Source organism: Aulonocara sp. 'chitande type north' Nkhata Bay, linkage group LG16 (assembly GCF_057382095.1).
Source record: "Aulonocara sp. 'chitande type north' Nkhata Bay isolate Kocher_YH1m ecotype deep benthic linkage group LG16, A_spYH_male_GT1.1, whole genome shotgun sequence".
Classification (NCBI taxonomy): Eukaryota; Metazoa; Chordata; class Actinopteri; order Cichliformes; family Cichlidae; genus Aulonocara; species Aulonocara sp. 'chitande type north' Nkhata Bay.
This window is the reverse complement of record NC_141359.1, coordinates 41,094,569-41,114,053: the sequence shown is the minus strand read 5'-3', so window position 1 is coordinate 41,114,053 and position 19,485 is coordinate 41,094,569. Positions and strand designations below refer to the sequence as shown.

The 19,485-nt window shown below is 47.1% G+C and overlaps 1 protein-coding gene across 5 annotated transcripts in view; it reads left to right on the top strand.

The window, feature by feature from the left end:
* Positions 1–18,239, top strand: part of zeb2a (zinc finger E-box binding homeobox 2a) — a 41,114-nt gene extending 22,875 nt beyond the window's left edge. For 3 of the 5 annotated variants that reach the window (XM_086265685.1, XM_086265684.1, XM_086265682.1), the window contains 8 exons: positions 2,156–2,377; positions 2,688–2,756; positions 3,312–3,518; positions 3,865–4,079; positions 6,237–6,345; positions 7,173–9,067; positions 10,229–10,409; positions 13,085–18,239. In XM_086265685.1, coding sequence (XP_086121811.1) covers positions 2,156–2,377; positions 2,688–2,756; positions 3,312–3,518; positions 3,865–4,079; positions 6,237–6,345; positions 7,173–9,067; positions 10,229–10,409; positions 13,085–13,683 — 3,497 coding nt within the window. In that variant the 3' untranslated portion in view covers positions 13,684–18,239. The remainder of the gene's footprint in view (positions 1–2,155; positions 2,378–2,687; positions 2,757–3,311; positions 3,519–3,864; positions 4,080–6,236; positions 6,346–7,172; positions 9,068–10,228; positions 10,410–13,084) is intronic. The other 2 variants (XM_086265686.1, XM_086265687.1) reach the window with 2 other exon arrangements.
* The last annotated feature ends 1,246 nt before the right edge of the window (positions 18,240–19,485 follow it).

Below are 19,485 nucleotides of genomic sequence, written 5' to 3'. Positions count from 1 at the left end.
GAAGTCCAGACGCTTCTCTTTGCAAGCTCCTTTGACGACAGCAGATATAGAGCTGTGATTGGCTGCCAGAGATGACAGTCAGGTGGAGATTTCCATGAAGCTGTGACACTGCTGCAGGAAGTGATCAGTGGTCAATCAGTCTGATCATGTGATCAACAGCTGATCTGAGACACGTAAACAGGAAGTAGAACCTGCCAGGTGAGCGCTCCGTGCAGGCAGTTTGACTCCGTCGTGTTTCTGTTGACATTTCTTCTTCTCTGTTTTTTTTGTTTTGCTGTGTGTGTGTGCCTGTGTGTTGGGTTGGCAGACTGATGTCATCATGAATGATGTAAGTGTGATGTTCTGACATCGTCGTGTTTCGTGTGTGAGTCGACGGACGGACACTTGAGCCAGTGTTCGATCTGTCCTTCCCCCAGTCTGACAGAAATGTTGGAGCAGGAGGAAGATGAAACCCGGGGAGGAGGAAGAAGGCGGGGCTAATGTGTCTTTGTATGAGGAGGAGCGGCGCTCTGTGATGTGTCGTCTGTTTTGTCCCTGAATGGACTCAAAGACCCTCTGAAACCTGGGGGGTGGACGCGCTGTCTGAGTTGCCCCCGGTGACATCTGCCACTCTGCCTCCGTCATGTGACCTGGCAGGCAAACAGCAGCGTGAATGGCCTTTGTTTGGGAGGTCAGTGCCTGCTGCCCACCGACCAATCAGGGCACGGGACCCTCAGCCTGCTGCGGCATTCTCTGCTTTAAGGTGGAATCATGGTGGGGAGGATTTAAGGTGGAATGTTATCTTTGAAGTTTAAGGTGGAATTCTAAGCATAAAGTGTTTATTTCCTTGCTCTGTGACGGTGTCCACAGGAAGTGGAGGAAGTGTGTGTGTTTACCATTAGTGCTCAAAGAAAACGAACGCTTTGGTTTTTAAAGTTTAACATGAGTGATAAAAGGCACTGGTGCTTATCTGCAGGTAACCAGACCATCAGCCACATATGTGGGCGGAGCTTTAGCCTGTCACATATGTGTTTCAGAGCTGAGAACAGGTAGACTCTGGCCCTGCCCATTCTGCATCACTGATGATTATAAGCTATTATTGAGGAGGTATAAAACACACACACACGCACGCACGCATGTTTAACACTGCAGATGAAAGTTTAGAATGGAAATCAGGTAAAAACTAAAAGTATATGGACACACTGGGCCTAATATAGAGTGTGACTGTCCAGATACTTTTGGCTCTCCTGTGTTTAGATATGTATTCATGGATATGGATGTGATGGCTCCTCATCCATACAAGTGTTATTCGTGTCCAGGTGTGCACATACCTGGCTGGTACTGCTGATGTACTGAATGAGGGTCTAAAGATAGACGTGAGCATATCCTGTGGACTGTCCACAGACTGATAGCAGGCCGGGCTGTGATTGGGGGATTCCTTCACACGCTGGTGTTTATATTCTGACCCTGCAGTCACGGTTTGTTGCCCCGCCCCTCCCCCTCAGACACTAACAGCTGAGCCAGCTTACACAGGCTTTGTTTGAATCCACCCCCCCACCGGGGTCCCCCAGTTAAGAGTCCTGGGGACACCCCTGTCCTATTGATTAGATGATCCTGGTTAGTGATCGATTGATTGTGTGCACCCAATCTCTCTCACACACACACACACACACACACTCTCTGCTATTGTGTTTTCTGCCTTTGGAGTGAAAGAATGTGTGGGCGGGGCCTGTGTGTGATGTCTAACGTGTCCTGGGACCACACAGCGAGCCTGTTTGATCACAGAGGGTTAACACCCCCCCCCCCCGTCCTTGGTATTCAGCCCGGGTCAGCAGATTTCTCCGTCGTGCTTTTTCATCTGCACCTGTCGTGCAGTTGTCCGGGACGCTGCAGACAAAGATCATATTATGAACGGGCTAATCTGCGTGTAGCTGGAGGAGGATCTGCGCTCTGTGGGAACCCGCCGCCGCCTGCCGCAGGAAACGCCATCAGAGCCAGATTAACCCGTTCCCATGATGTCAGCGTAGTGTGGCCGCTCACATCAGAGCGCAGAACAACTGCAGACCAATCACGAACACCCAATTCTCACTTCCTGTTTAACACTTGTTAAAGAACATACGCCGTGTTTACAAACACACTAAGGTCAGAGGTCACCCCCTCTTCTTTTGTGTTTCAGTGCTAAACTATGAGAACGTTGCGGAAACTACCTCAGACACCGATGACGAGGACAGTTTCGGAGGAGGTGTCGCAGGAGTGGACGAGGAGGAGGGCAGTCCGGCAGGCGTGCCCGCTCTGGAGGCGTCGCCCCGGGTCGGCCACGCCCTGCTGTCCCACCGTGACCAGGAGAGCGCCGAGAGCGGAGATGGGTTCCAGGACCCCCATGCCTGGAGACGCATCGGTGAGTCACGTGGTCACCTGTGAGTTGGTGAGGTCAGAGGTCAGCGTGCAGTGTTTTGGGCCATGTTTAAGTGTTTTGTAGTTTTTCTGTTTGATTTTAAATCTGGTCTCATGTTCGGTTTCTGCTTCTCATTTTCTCACTGTTTTTGTCATGAATATTTTTATAGTTGTTTGTAGTTGCTGTTATTAGTGTCGGGGGGGTTGAATAGCTAAATGATACCCATGACTCGGGAGGATACAGGAGGAAGGGACCAGCCTCCATCAGAGGAAGAGCAGGGTAAATGATGTGCTCCTGTGTTGTGTTTGGACAGACGGGGGGACGGACGAGTACGAAGCCGTGGGCCCGGAGGCGTCTCCTCACGCTGTGGAAAACAGTGCAGGTGAGATCACACACAATCAATCGTCACCCATCAGCGTCATCGCCGTCAGAAGAGGTTTTATTTATATTTGTCTCATTTTATTTTTAGCTCTGTCTCCATACTTTGCTCCTTTGTTTTTTATAAATTTTTTACTTAACTTTACTGTACGGCTCTTTGGGATAATATTTTTTGTCTTTCTTCATCTTTATTTATTTGAGTAATTAAAGCTAATTAATGATAATGACTAATGATAATTAGCGATCGTAATTAAAAGCGTAATGTAAAATGTCCTGCTGAATTTTTGTCTTTCACATAATTTCCCGAGTAATTAATACAAACTGTGGGATTGCTTATTGGTGTGGGCGTGGCCTACAGCAGGCTGACTTCAGTTGGTTCCTTCGCTGTTGTCGTAACTTTAGAGGAAGTAAACGACATCCCTGGTCATAATGGTCAATGGGCAGTCAGAGGACCCAGCAATGTTAGTTTAGGAGTCCCTCAGGGCTCAATGCCGGGTCCTCTGAGGTTGCAGTGTGATGATTGGTCCTCTGACCGGACGAGCTTTGTCCCTGCATCCAGGGAAGCGACTAGAGGGCATCCCTGAGTTGGACGAGTACTTCCTGAAGCGTAAACTGGAGGACGGCGACAGTCACTCTGCGTGCATCGCTGAGTACCTGCAGCGCAGCGACACTGCCGTCATTTATCCAGAAGCCCCAGACGAGGTGGCGCGCCTGGGCACGCCTGAGGCCACGCCTGAGGCCACGGGGCAGGATGAGAGCGAGCACGGTGAGAGACCGAGAAGACAAACTGAGCATTACAAATCGATTAATCATTTTTAAAGAGATTATTAGTCAAAAAGCTGGCAGCTCAAACATGTGACTCTGAAGCTTTGTAGAGAGAAGTCAACAAGCTGGCTTGTTAACGAGATTATAGAAGATTCAGATTTCACTGGTGCCACTCCGACCGCAACCTTTAGTATGATGTGTGTTTCTGTGACCTTCAATCCCAGACTCATCATTTTGACTGTAAAATCATCTCGAAGTTCAAAACAGTTGGGAGCTTCGGTCATGTGACTTTTCTGTCTAAATAAAGGGTTAAGGACATTGTCTCTTTCCTGACTTCTGACCTACAGACCTTGGACCCGACACGCAGGATGACTTCGCCCAGCTGCTCACGTGTCCGTACTGCGACCGCGGCTACAAGCGCCTGACGTCTCTGAAGGAACACATCAAGTACCGTCACGAGAAGAACGAGGAGAGCTTCCCCTGCCCGCTGTGCGCTGAAACTTTCGGCCACCGTGCTCAACTGGACCGTCACATGACCACACACAAGCCTGCCAGAGACCAGGTAACGCACACCTATTACATCCATTTAAACCTTTATTTAAAAGTCTGTCACAGGAGTTCCAGTATGAAATCCATAAAGACACAGTCTTCAAACGTTAGGACTGACTCCACGCTGGCTTCACTAACAGACAGAAAACTGCAGTGATCAGAGAAGAAGCTGCCGTCAGGTGCTGACACTGCACTGCATCAGCTGTGGATGCTGAGCAGCGGAGGAGGGAGGCTCGGGGAACTCCATCAGTACATGCGATGACTCAGATTAGTAATTAATCAGCGGCTGTGGTCCCTGTAGGGTAAAAACAGATAAAAATACACCAAGGCTGGAAATTTAAGCTGCGTCAAAAGGAGCAGAGGACCGCAGACGGAGCCCTGAGGAACGCCGCCTCATTCTGTTTGTTTAGAAGGGTGAGAGATCCACGTGGCTTCCTGCTGTCTAACACATGAATGAAGTTCCTCCCAGTTCTTCCAGTCTGCCCAGTCGCTCCATTATTAACCACCTCCGTTCTGGGTGTTTTTCTCAGCAGCTGTAATGTGTCGTGCGTGGGAGGTGTGAGTGCGTTGACTTCCTCCGGCCATCAGACTCCACATCAGCTGCTGCTGCTGGAACCGATTAGATTCACGGCCTTCCTCTGATGCTCGGGCAGCCTCGGTGGCAGGCAGGGTGTCACACAGTAATCTAATCATAAGCTGGTGTTAAATGTTTCCTGCACACGCCTGTTTGCTGGCCCTCATGATCAAAAACTCACATTAGAGTCGGTAACTAAGCACTGAGTCATTCAATTTTCCAATTATGCTGTGATCGTAATGAGATTTCCTGAGTTTAGACCTCGGGTCTCCTCACAGAAGCACAAATAGCTTTCATACCTGACCCCCCCTCCACCAGCCTTAACCAGCACCAGATGGTCTTCTCCCTGCTGGATTGAAGACTCATAATCCTCTAAGTGGCCGTTTATTTGTGTACTTCCTGAGTTAAACTGTTAAAGAGAGAACAGGCATGTGTGCGTCGGTGAGGAGGAAGCAGATCTGTCTGTTCAGTCTTCACGGTTTGCCCCCGACAGCAGCGCCTCACTCAGTAATCATTGTTCACAGGCTTTCTACTGTGCTGCTGAGTGCTGCGGTAAAACATCTGTATGGCACGGCCTCACAGCTGTTCAGGCTGTGCTCGCACAGCCGGGACTGCTCCTGAGTATGCAGCACAAACACTCACAGCTGTTTGCTTCTTGCCGTGATGTGGCTGCTTCAAGCAGTGGCCACACTAATGCAGTTACATATATATATACAGTTAATCTTCACTGCATGACAGTGTGATAAGGAACGCGTGACAGTGCTCAGTCAGCACAAACTGCCCAAGCCCACTTTTATCCAGTTTAACCAGTCCTCAGTTCCTGCATGGATGGGTGGACAGGTGGATGGGTGGGAGGGTGGATGGTGAACGGACAGATGGATGGGTGGGTGGATGCTGGGAGCAGCAGTGTTTGGTTAGGATGGACCTCGTGCAGGTTGTGTTTGATTTGAGTCCAAACTGGTAAGATTTGCAGACAAAGACGTGATCATTAACGACGGTGGTTAAGAAGTTTTGTTGGTGATTCAAAGCACGTAATTTCTTTCAGCGGTAATTTCAGTTTAAACAAAAACATTTGTGTTTGCGTGTGAGGGACTGGGACAAGCTGGTTCATGTTGGAATAACGAGGTCCTGGCAGAGGTTCCCTGCTGGATCCCAGGAGATCTGCTTTCCTGCATTTGTGGAGTCTCCTCTGGGGTTGAACTCATGGTGAATGAGTGCAGATCAGAGCAGAGAGTAGAGCGTTTACTTGAAGCTGTTTTCTCTGCTGTAGACGACAGAAACAAGTCTTCAGGTTTGTGTTTCCTTCACCGATCATCTGCATGTGAGACGAAAGGATTTGAGCTCCCACTCAGCAGAGGGGGGAGGACGCTCCCCGACTGTTTGTGTTTGTTTATCTCTGTATTTGCATTTCAAATGTTGGGAATGCACCTCCACCAGAAAGTGTTACCTCTGCACAGCGCCACCCACGCCGTTTCTCAGAATGCCTATCAGATCTGCTTCACTAAATACTATTAAATTCCCCGTTAGCTCGTGCTCCCTCTCTGCAGCGACTCCCACTCCTCCTCCATCACTTCAAATCTGTTTTTCTCTCTGCAGCCACCACTGCTTGCTGAAGGAACTGGAAACCGCAAGTTCAAATGCAGCGAGTGTGGAAAAGCCTTCAAGTACAAGCACCACCTGAAGGAGCATCTTCGTATTCACAGCGGTGAGTGGAGTTCTGAGGGCCGGATCAGAGCTGAAACTTTCCGCAGACACGGGTCTGATCCGGTCCTCCTCGCGTTTACATCGACTCTGATAAAACGCTGATTGTGTTTCCACATCTGACTGTCTGGCTTCTGCTTTAGCCACAGTATTAATACATCTGACAGTCAACAGTTTCACTTCCCATCTTCATATCTGATCACGAAGCAGTTCAGCTCCAAAAAAGGAACATTTTCATCATGATGGTTTCTATTTTTATTGAAGATTCATCCACTGATTTTTCCATTGATTTGATTATTAAAACCAAAACCCAAAGCGTCAGTTACTGTATCATACATAGTAATGTGAAGTATACTCATAAAGCACCTCATTAAAATGAAGTTTTTAAAAAGAAAACCTTTCTAAAATAGAACATCTGGACCGCCTCCAAAATCTCGCTGCTGATCTGTTTGTTCATTTCAATTTTTGTTAGTCAGCAAACAAACAACTATTCAGACAGTTGCTGGTTATCGTTGAATTGTTTTAATCAGCGAATGAACCGATATTATGAGCTCTGAATAACAGTGGGGGACACGTTAGCTAAAAGATGTGCCAGAGGGTCAGTTCATAGTTAATCCTGGACGTCAGCAGCTGAGATGGTGCATGGATAACATACACTTTGCTGGTGTTGAAGGAGGAAAAGCACCACCTCCAATTCTGGATCAAAGGTGTAAAGATCACACTGGTGACTAACTGTGGACGAATGATGATGTTTTAAGTAAATACCTGACGTTAAACTATAGAGCACGTTTGTGGGCTGAGAAGTAATCCAGACGTTGGGCTGTGTTTCAGGTGAGAAGCCATATGAATGCTCCAACTGTAAGAAGCGCTTCTCCCACTCCGGCTCCTACAGTTCCCACATCAGCAGCAAAAAGTGCATTGGCCTGATTGCCCTCAATGGAAGAGTACGCAATGGAAATGGTGGCAAACTCGGCTCCTCTCCCAGCTCTACAACCTCATCACCTGGAAGCCCCGCCCTGGCCCAGCTTCGCCACAAACTTGAAAACGGGCGCCCGCTGGGGCAGCAAGACCAGCCACGTCAGCTGGACATAAAACCTGAGCCGATGGACTTCAACGACTACCGGCTATTGATGGCCTCACAGCATGCGTTTGGGGGACCCGGGGTCTACCTGAACGGGCGGGGGGGAAGCCCCTTGGGTTTTCACAACTCCTCCCAGAGTCCCCTTCAACATCTGGGAGGCATTGGGCTGGACCTCCAAATGCTGGGCTACGTGAGATCCCTTGGCAACAACCTGAGCGAGGTGCAGAAGGTGCTCCAGATTGTGGACAACACGGTGTACAGGCAAAAAATGGATGGAAGCCCTGAAGACAAGCTCAGGTCCTACATGAAGGAGTTAGGTGCCCAGATGGAGGAGACCAAGGCAACTCAGGGTGGCTTCCTGGTGACGGGCGACGGCAGTCCCACCAAGAGCATCATAGATTACACACTGGAGAAGGTCAATGAGGCCAAGAGTCTGATCGACGAGTCTAAGAGGCAAGAGGCTGTTAAGAAGGAGAAACCAAGCCATTCTGTGGAGCTCAGCAGTGAGGAAAAGAAACATGAAAACCAGAACCAGTTCCTGCCATTCTCCTGCCAATACTGCAAGGAGACCTTCCCCGGGCCAATCCCCCTGCACCAACACGAGCGCTACCTGTGCAAAATGAACGAGGAAATAAAAGCCGTCCTGCAACCGGCAGACGGCTGTCCCGCTGGCCACCAGGGAGGGATGTCCTCCGAGGTCTCCAGCAACGACCGAGCCACCAGTCCCGTCAGCCACTTCAAGGATCACGTGTCGTTGCTCAAAGCTTATTTCGCCATGAACACTGAGCCCAACTCAGAGGAACTGCTCAAAATCTCAGTTGCTGTTGGCCTCCCTCAAGAGTTTGTCAAGGAGTGGTTTGCCCAGTGGAAGAGCCAAAACCACCACGGTAAAAGGTCACCACCTCCTGACTGCAGTGGACCAGAAGTCAACCACAGATTGAACCGGTCTCCAATGTCACTTCCAGCTACAGATTTACACCGAAGCTTCACTAATGGCTTTTGCGAGTCCTCCCACCAGTTTACAACCAGCCGGCAAACAGCAGGGCAAAAACCACTAGAATCATTGGACCACTTGAGAAGCAACACTCCATCACCCCTTAACCTTTCCTCGACTTCCTCCAAACACTCTCAGAGTAGCTCTTACACTCCGAACAGCCTGAACTCGGAGGAAGCCCGCGGGGACACACCGCTGGATCTGTCGCTCCCCAAACACATGGCGCAGAAGCGCGCCTCCGCCGGAGAGAAGCGGCCCAGACCCAATGGTTTAATCAGAGAGCACAACGGGGAGGCTTTGGGGCGAGAGCAGGTGTCTGGGCCCTTTGATTTGGTCAACATTAAGAAGGAGGTGCTGGGATCTGATGGTGGAGGGAATGCTATTCACCAACTGGAGAAAAGCACCAGTCCCATCTTTGGGATTAATGCCTTTGCTGGCGGACCTGTCTACACCTCCCTTCCACCTCACGGAGCATTTCCCCCACACACCTTCATGACTCCTGCCCAAGCGACCATCCCAGGCCTCAGGCCCTACCCGGGTCTTGACCCCATGAGCTTCCTGCCTCACATGGCCTACACCTACGCCACTGGGGCAACCACATTCGCTGAAATGCAGCAGAGGAGAAAGTACCAGCGGAAACCAGGCTTCCAGGTAAAAATCATGTAAAGTAAGGACAATGCGTTTTGTTTTGTTTGTTCTTTCTTCTAAACAGAGCCAGCCAGGAGCCATGGAGGGTCAGTATTCCCAGGTTTTGGTAACCCCGACCTGCTCAGACTGGAGTGTGTTGCACTGAAAACCTCCAAACTGGCCGTGCATGGCTCATGGTTGGACAGATAACAGCAAAGACAACAGGTGGCTGTTAGTTTTCAGGGCTTTTCATCTCCATCACACAACATGGCGGCTGGCAGTCCAAACCCGCCGTCAGCTCCGTTAGCTTTGATCATGATGACGTGTTTGCTCCACAGCACAGAAGTTGGATAAAGGGATTGTTTGTTGGGCTTGGGGCTTACAGCTGTCTGTATAGTGATGTGTTAAAAGTATTGTTGACCCAGCCAGTGTTGAGCGTGGAGAATTTTAAAGGGTCTCCCTGCCACGGGACCTATGAGCTGAGCTTCAGCGTTTCCACTGTGGAGTCTACATTTAACTGGTCTCATTATGGGGCGGGATGTGTTTGCTCCGACTGAAAGTAGTCAGAGTTTTCCAGGTTTCATGTCTGAGTATTTTTAAAAATGCAAAGTGTGGAAGTAATGCCAGAGAAAAAGAGGCTGGTTCCACAAAAGACTCGAACACCTCCAGATTCAGAATTTTTTGCCCTTTAAAGGAAAACTTCACTTCCTGTAAAGAAGGGAAGTTCATCTCCTGAAAACAAATCACAGATCAAATCTGGATTTAGTGAAATGCTGAGAGTTTTTCACTGTGCCATCATAAATACCGTTTGTCAGCAGCACCAAAGGTAAACAGCTCATAAGTCCCGCCCCTTGAAGCGCCGGTCACCGCTGACTCTTGGATGATTTGTATGAAAGCAGCTGCGTGGACTTTTTGGGAAAGTTCCTGAAATTGAAACTAAAAATGATGGTCAGCGCTTTGTTCCGGTCTCGTGGTAAACCTCTGACCTCAGCTCACCTGCTGTCAGCTGTTATCTGTAAACACACCCCTCTTTCTCAGAGTCTCCTGGGTGAGGGGGACTTACCGGGTTGGGCCTTTAAGCCCTGTCCAGACTTGGGATCATAGAGGCGGTGGGGGGGGAGTCTCGTGGCGCGAGGCTGACAGGTGTGGGATTATCGGGGTACTGAAGCTCTGTCTCTGTCTCAGGGGGAGCTGCTGGACGGCACGGCGGACTATCTGTCAGGCCTGGACGACCTGACAGACAGCGATTCGCTGCTCTCCAGGAAGAAGATTAAGAAGACTGAAAGTGGTATGTACGCGTGTGACTTGTGCGACAAAACATTCCAGAAGACCAGTTCCCTCCTAAGACACAAATATGAGCACACAGGTATATATAACACTTGGACACTTCTTTTTACCCACCCAATGCCTCCTTATTTCCTCTGTCCTCACTCTTCTGTTTCCTCACGTAGCTCCCCACTCGTAGCTCTGCTTCTCTCTTTTGTTCTCTGCAGGCCGTGGCCTTTAACATGCGCCTTTCTTTTCAGCGGGGGGTAGGCAGCCTTTAATACAGAGAGCAGTACAAAAACATTCAGCGCCCCAAATATCAGCAGCACCTCATTCACACTGAGAGAGGAGGAGGAGTGCATGTTTGCATGACTGTGTGAAGATCAAAAGGAAATATTAATTACAGCCGAGAGATGGTCCATTTTTTTCCATTTTTAAACTGGAAACAAACAACTTATGATAACACCACAGCAGGAAAGGTGAAGCAGCAAACACTGTTCTTATTAAAGCGTCCCAGTTTACCGAGTCGCCCCGCAGGAAATGTGATGAATGTGGAGGCTTCAGTAAGACTGCAGCATTGTGGGGTTTAATGCTTTCATGAGATTTCTCTGCAGGACTCTTCTGATCCAAATCAAAATCCTAAACGACCCCCCAGCATGTCCTGAATAAAGTCAGTGTTTCACTAGTTTGGTGTCTCATCTTCACGCCTTTCGCTGCGTCACGGATAAAGGTAATCTGTGGCGTTAAGCAGAGCCACACCCTCAGACGACTCTGGCTGCACGGCGTCAGCTCAGTTTGTCATTTTCTCACTGCTCTGGAGATAAAATCAGTGCTTTTTAAATGAAGTTTGGTTCATGTCCTGCCTCACACATTAACCCACATCACTTCCACTTAATGACCCATTAACATGCAGCATATTTACAGCATTTCATGGAGCCTCCTTTCAGCTGCTCGTTATCAAAGGTAGTAACACATGGTAATGACTAGTTTTCTGTTCTTGAACACTCACATTCATCTTGATTTTACTTGTGTTTTTTGTTTTCTCGTCGTTCTCATGATTTTATTATTTAATATTAAATAGTAATTTTTCATTGACGGACGTCAGACTGATGCTTCCTGTCGTCAAATTCGGTGCTTGTCCTGGTGTTACAGTAAAGTGGGGTTTATGATTTGGGAGTTGGAGGCTCACGGAATGATAATCATGTGTTGTTTGCATTCCTCTGACATGTGATAGAACAAAAGCTGAACATGAGAACACGTCTTTGTTGTTCCCATTGATACAGGAAGTCAAACCTGCGTGTTTGTGCTAATATTGGAGTTTGGTTGATCTTACCTGTGTGCCGTCCTCACAGACTCAGACCTGCTCTACCTTCATGTCTTTCACTCAGTTGCATCACCCTCATGTTTCCCTCCCACCTCCAACACTCGAAGCAGGAATCTACCGTCTCAGTTATTTCTGCCGCAGTGTGTGTGTGTGTGTGTGTGTGTGTGTGTGTGTGTGTGTGTGTGTGTGTGTGTGTGTGTGTGTGTGTGTGTGTGTGTGTGTGTGTGTGTGTGTGTGTGTGTGTGTGTGTCAGAATGCCAGCTATGGTGGATGTTACAGGCGCTCCGGGTCTATTTGTGGCTATGATCTGCCTGTGTGTGTGTGTGTGTGTGTGTGTGTGTGTGTGTGTGTGTGTGTCGGGGTAAAGCCATGTTTTTGGTGCATGTGTGCGTGGGACGTGTGATTGGGCAGCATTCAGCCTGCCAGTTGGCAGCAGCTGAAGCATCCTGTTCAGACATAAGAAATTTCCGCCTGTACAGTCGTAGTAAACCAGCTCTGTGTGTGTGTGTGTGTGTGTGTGTGTGTGTGTGTTGGGAGCTGTTACAGCTGTTAGGGTTCCTGCCCCTCCTTAAATTTAAATCCGGAGCTGTGATGTCATCGCAGCTGACCGCAGGCCGCTGAAGGTTCGCGTTACCTCGTGGTGTCTCAAGCATGCCTCATTGTTGTTATGGCAACAGACAGACACCGAGGGTGTGATGAAATGTTAACAGGATGAGTTGAAGATTTTAGTTCAAACCTGTCATGTTTTTGTTGTTTTTGTTTTTTACCGTCAGCCAATCACCGCACAGGTTTCAAAGATCTGTAGTTCAGTCTTCTGATTGGTGATTGTTTCAGCTGTGTCTTTGAGTTAAGAGATTTTTTTCTGGTCCAGCTGTAGATTTATGTCTCTTTATGAAAAAACACGTGAGAGTTTTCCATGTAGATCAGAGCTGAAGTGATAAACCGTGGAAATAATCAGCAGACAGGTTGATAAATGGACAACATCACTTCCATTTTTCATTTTTTAAATTCATTTTTAACACGCCCACATTTCATTCAGCCTAGTCTGGATTAGTTACTGCACTTCATGCCCAGTTACAGCAGTTGTGCTGTGGACCAGATGTGGCCCAAAGATAATTAATATCTGGTTCCATAAAGGAGGAGCTGCGCCTGAGTTTAGGCCAGACTTCAAAATAAAGTCTAAAATCTTCTTACCTGATTAATTAATAAACACCATCCACAGAGTCCAGACAGTTTCCAGGTCTTCATGCAGTTGGAAAACCTTGGAAACACAAATGTTTCCTGGTTCTTTGTAGTGTTTGTACGTCCTCGGTGTCTGTAGCTGTTCAGAGTTTCTTGTTCCTTCGTTGGGTTTGCAGCTGTCTGTCATGTGCTGATTCACTCTGCTGTGTGTCTCCGTGTCCAGCTGTGTCCGTCCTGACCGTGTCCCACCCTCCATTGTGTTTCTGCAGGTAAACGTCCGCATCAGTGTCAGATCTGTAAGAAGGCCTTCAAACACAAGCACCACCTGATCGAGCACTCACGCCTGCACTCTGGAGAGAAGCCCTACCAGTGCGACAAGTGCGGCAAGCGCTTTTCGCATTCGGGTTCGTACTCGCAGCACATGAACCACCGCTACTCATACTGCAAGAGGGAGGCCGAGGAGCGTGAGGCGGCCGAGAGGGAGGACAGGGACAAGGGAGGCGGAGGAGGCGTTGCAGTTGCAGGGCTGGAGCCCACCGAGCTGCTGATGAGGGGCTACCTCCAGGGGCTGGGGCCCCTTGGATACTCGGACCCAGAGGACCAGCAGGAGGATGGCGGCAGTGCGATGCTGAGGGTCAGCGGTGAGGGAGGAGTAGGACGGGAGGAGAGGGAAATGGACGGCAAGATGTCTGAGGAGGTGACAGAGCGGCAGGAGGGAAGTTTCAGAAAAGGAGAGGAGGAGCAGGAGTGCGACAGCAGGAGCCAGATGGACTTGATGGGGGACGTTGAGGGTAAAGGCTCGCCGCTGCCGATGGACGAGAGTTCACGAGAAGGGAAAACAGACGGCAGGTCAGACCAGGAGGACTGATGAGGAGCAACAAAAGCTTTGGGACGCTGGCTCGATGCAGCTGCTGCTTTATGAGGGGCTGAAAGGAAGATGAGGGCCGGAGGGGACGGCGGTCATCTTCTCACACCAAATTAGTGTTTACTTTAGACTTCCTGCTGAGACTGATGGGTCACAAATGTGTTTATGGTCTGATTCAGCTTCGTTCGCGTTCAGCCGACCGAAAACATAAATGATTTTAAAAAGGCTGTAATGTGCAGTTAACTTAGTATTATTAACAAAACTCGTGGCCTCTGATTTATCAGGTTCAGTCTGATTATTTTCTCCTTCAAAGTGTTTGTTGACACCTTTTCTTAATGGAGTCCTGTTTCTTTAACATTTTAAAGTTTAAGTTCTGCCGGTAGCTAAAGTGCTGGGATAGTTTCACAGCCAGAAAGGCCGAACTTTGAACCTCGGCAGTTCAGTCTGAAGCTCTCAAACCCTGAAGCTTAAGGTTTCTGCTGAGCTGATGTTAGATTTGATTGATAGATTTTTAGATCTTGGGGCAAAACCCCAAGACCCCAAGGCACTAGTTTTCAACCTTTAAGTAAAAACACTGAAAATAAAGCCCAAAAAGCTTCTACTTAAATCGGACAAGCAAGCCTGTACAGTACAGAAGTATTTTTTTATTATTGTGTTTGTGAATCCAAGAGAAGACAGGTTTACCTTGAGACCTACTGAGAAACCAGTTTTGTTGTAGCAGAACACCATTTACTAAAGACACTAACAGCAACCGTAGCAACTCTGAATGACGTGTTAGGGTGAGCGATGGTCTCGGTCTAATTAGGGACTCTGTGGAATGAAGAGCAGGTTCAAGTTGTAGTTCTCTGAACACCAGGTGTGGTCTTTGAGGCGTACCGTCATATACGCGTGGTCGTTAATGATCCCTGCTCGATTTTGCTAGGTTAGCTTGTTTTCATCACCATGATACCTAAACACACATTCAGACCTGTGGGAGGTTTTATGTGAATGAAATAATGATGCTAGCAACATTATTTTGTATGATTTTAAGCATTTGAGGGTAAATCTTTGGAATCAATTCAATTTTATTTATACAGCGCCAAATCACAACAAAAGTCGCCTCAAGGCGCTTCATAGATACAGAGAAAAACCCAACAATCATATGACCCCCTATGAGCAAGCACTTTGGCGACAGTGGGAAGGAAAAACTCCCTTTTAACAGGAAGAAACCCGCAGAACCAGGCTCAAGGAGGGGCAGGGCCATCTGCTGTGATTGGTTGGGGTGAGAGAAGGAAGACAGGATAAAAGATATGCTGTGGAAGAGAGACAGAGGTTAATAACAGATATGATTCAATGCAGAGAGGTCTGTTAACACATAGTGACTGGAAAGGAAAAACTCAATGCATCATGGGAATCCCCCGGCAGCCTACACCTATTGCAGCATAACTAAGGGAGGATTCAGGGTCACCTGGTCCAGCCCTAACTATATGCTTTAGCAAAAAGGAAAGTTTGAAGCCTAATCTTGAAAGTAGAGATAGTGTCTGTCTCCTGAATCCAAACTGGAAGCTGGTTCCACAGAAGAGGGGCCTGAAAACTGAAGGCTCTGCCTCCCATTCTACTTTTAAATACTCTAGGAACAACAAGTAGGCCTGCAGAGCGAGAGCGAAGTGCTCTAATAGGGTGATATGGTACTACAAGCTCATTAAGATAAGATGGGGCCTGATTATTTAAGACCTTGTATGTGAGGAGCAGGATTTTGAATTCTGGATTTAACAGGAAGCCAATGAAGGGAAGCCAAAACAGGAGAAATCTGCTCTCTCTTTCTAGTCCCTGTCAGGACTCTTGCTGCAGCATTTTGGATTAGCTGAAGGCTTTTCAGGGAGTTTTTAGGACTTTCTGATAATAATGAATTGCAGTCGTCCAACCTGGAAGTAATAAATGCATGAACTAGTTTTTCAGCGTCACTCTGAGACAGGATATTTCTAACTTTAGAGATGTTGCGCAAATGGAAGAAAGCAGTCTTACATATTTCTTTAATATGTGCATTGAAGGACATGTCCTGGTGAAAAATGACTCCAAGGTTCCTCACAGTGTTACTGGAGGCCAAGGTAATGCCATCCAGAGTAAGAATCTGCTTAGATACCATATTTCTAGGCTTTTCAGGGCCGAGTACAATAACCTCAGTTTGATCTGAATTAAGAAGCAGAAAGTTAGCGGCCATCCAGGTCTTTATGTCTTTAAGACATTCCTGCAGTTTAACTAATTGGTGTGTGTTATCTGGCTTCATGGACAGATAGAGCTGGGTGTCATCTGCATAGCAGTGTAAATGTATGCTATGTCTTCTAATGATGCTGCCTAAGGGAAGCATGTATAATGTAAACAGAATTGGTCCTAGCACTGAACCCTGTGGAACTCCATAATTAACCTCAGTGTGTGAAGAGGACTCTCCATTTACATGAACAAACTGGAGTCTATTAGATAGATATGATACAAACCACTGCAGCACAGTACCTGTAATACCTACAGCATGTTCTAATCGCTCTAATAGGATATTATGGTCGACAGTATCGAACGCTGCACTGAGGTCTAGCAGGACAAGCACAGAGATGAGTCCACTGTCAGAGGCCATAAGAAGATCATTTGTAACCTTCACTAAAGCTGTTTCTGTGCTGTGATGAGCTCTGAAACCTGACTGAAACTCTTCAAATAAACCTCTGCAGATGATCTGTTAGCTGTTTGACAACTACTCTTTCAAGAATTTTTGATATGAAAGGAAGGTTGGAGATTGGCCTATAATTAGCTAAGACTGCTGGGTCTAGAGATGCTTTTTGAGTAAAGGTTTAACTACAGCCAGCTTGAAGGCCTGTGGTACATAGCCGATCATTAGAGATAGGTTGATCATATATAAGATCGAAGAATTAATTAATGGCAGGACTTCTTTGAGCAGTTTTGTAGGAATGGGGTCTAAAAGACAGGTTGAAGGTTTGGAGGAAGTAATTATTGAAGTTAACTCAGAAAGATCAATTGGAGAAAAAGAGTCTAACTTAACATCGATGGTACTAAGAGTAGCTGTAGATAATATTACATCTGTGGGATGATTATTGGTCATTTTTTCTCTAATGATAAAAATTTTATTAGTGAAGAAGTTCATGAAGTCATTACTAGTTAACGTTAAAGGGATGGTTGGCTCAAAAGAGCTCTGACTGTTTGTCAGCCTGGCTACAGAGCTGAAGAGAAAAAATCATAGCCTGAACCTGATGAGTCAAAGGTCATGAGTGTTTTGTGTGAAGTTTGGTTTGATGAGCCCAAACGGAGAGGCGGGTCCACAGGAAGTCTGAATAACACTGGGATCTATTATTGTTATTATCAGTGTTAACGTTTAACTTTTAAAACGCCTCCACGCCGCAGGTAACCTCCGTCAGTCCCTGAGCGGAGACTCGACCCCATGAGCGTCCCCCCCCCCCCCCCCCCCCGTGGCTTGTGGGACCGTTTAAAAATCCACATTATGCAAAAAACAAAAGAAGAAGAAGAAGTCGTAATGAGTATCACTATAATGAAATGAAGCTGTTTTTAATGTACAGTATTATAAAGGCCTAAAAGCTGTGTGGTGCTATGTTGTTCTTAACTTTCGGTGTGTTGTTGTGTTCGAACCTCACTTCAGGAAATTGCACTCCACTCCCTGAATCACTACAAAATAAAAGAAAAAGGAAAAAAAGAGGGTATACAGCCTCGAACACTCGGCCACTTCCTGTCAGTGTTATTGTCGTATTTTATCTCCTTTTACTGTGATGTTTTTATTTTTTATTCGACTTTATTATTTTGCCAACTAACCACATGACTTTGGGCCTCCTGATTTGTTTTTTTATGTGGAGGAACATTTAAACCTGTGTGATTTTCAAAATAAAACGTGGAGTCTTAAAGCGCAGAGGAAATGAAAATGAAAGGCAGAGCCCTCTGAGTGTGTTGAATTTTCTCCAGAGAAAGCCTTATTATATGCAAACCTTTCACCTGTGCCATCCCTGTACAGCGCCACCTGTCCTCTGCTTCAGTATTAAAGTGACGAGCTTACCTGTCCGATGCGTCAGTGTTAGCGTAGCAAGGCGTCAGTTTCTTAGTTTACACGTTTGTGCAATTTTCTGTGTTTCTGTTCACCTCAGTATTTCTGTCAGTATTACTTTTGTTTTTAATTTGAGAGTTTGCCATTTTATTTATGTGACTCATTTTATATTTCCTAATTTTATTTATTTCATACTGTAGTGTACAGTATTAGAGTTCCTCACAAACATCTATTTTAGTAAAATGATCGGAGCAAAACTCTGGAGCTTTTCTTGTTGCTTTCTTTGTTTTTTCCAAACTACTGGAAATTTTAAATTTGGGGAACTTTGGATACGAAGCTTCTGGTGAAAACACTGTATTTAAAAAAAAATCCACTTTAATCATCCCACTAAAGAGGTGATGAAAGACTGGTGAAGACGATGAAGGAATTCCTGAAATGTTTTATGATTTTTCATTTTTAATTTCCATGCTCGAATAAATGTAGCCAAAATCAATTTTAATAAAGCTGTGTTATTCTTCTTGTAGCACCGGGGTCTGATTCATTAACGCCTCAGCGACGAAGACGAGCGCCGTTTTTAGCTTCCTCGTGTTACCGTCACATTGCTGCTCGCTCACATCATCGCTCCCCCCCCCCCCCCACACACACACACCTACCTGACCGCAGTACACACACCTCTCAGCACGCTGGCTTCAGGCTGGACCTTCGTCCTGAACATGAGCTCAGCACTGACGGATAAACTTTATTTAAACTGACAAACTCGTGTTCCGGGAGCTTAGCCTGTGACAGCATGGCCCTGAAAGGAAAAGAAACACTCTGTAAATTTTACTTCCAGGTGATTCGTGTGGTGGAGGAAGACTGCGCAGCTCTCGTTTCTCTGTCTGGTTCAGGCTGAAATCATCGGTTTTCTCCACATTAGCAGGACGTGCGCTTACAGCCTCTGTGATTTATGGCTTTTATCTGCAGATGCAAGCAGGTGTGGTTCACACACAGTGCAGAGAGGAGCTGATCTGAGACCAGCGAGGACCCACACAGCCTGAGGAGAGCTGACACGGATTAAACTGCTCAGAATGAACTCGCGGCTTTTATTTTAGGCTCGTTTGTAATTAATGATTTCCTGAATAAACTATGACCCTTTTTGGAATAAAGGTTGTGGTGTGAGTGCTGTCTCTGTACACCTGACAAACAAACATGTCGTCAGTAACTGGAGATGTGATCGTTCACACTCTCCGCGCCGTGATTCACACCTTCATCCTCCACACCTGCCGAGCGGCTCACGTCCATCCCCGCCTCCACCCGGCGAGCTAACGGATGCTGTCATGAGTCCTCTTACCTGAATGATGCTGGACGTCCACACGGCGCTTCACAGCTTTCACTTTAGTCCTGCTTCAGGTGTGTGACGGGGTACGTCCATACTGGGTCCTGTAAGCGTGCCATACGGACGATAAAGTTTGACTTTGACGTGGTTTTAAATCAGTGTTGGTGCAGTGATCTCTGCTCTGAACCATTCGTCAGAGCGCAGCAAAGCCTTCAAACCACCTGAAACCAGCCCAACGTCACACCTGTCTCACAGGGTTTATTAATAAAGATTTATGCAATTTAACAAAACAGCCAGACAGCAGTCAGCTGACCCGTCATTGCCCTTTGATCACTGGTTCATGACTGTTAGTGAAGCAGAGTGACTCATGCAGGTGAGAACAGGTGTGTCTGGTGAGTGTGAGCTGCAGAGTTTTACCTGCGTAAACACAGTGCAAAGGTTTCCTTTACTGAAG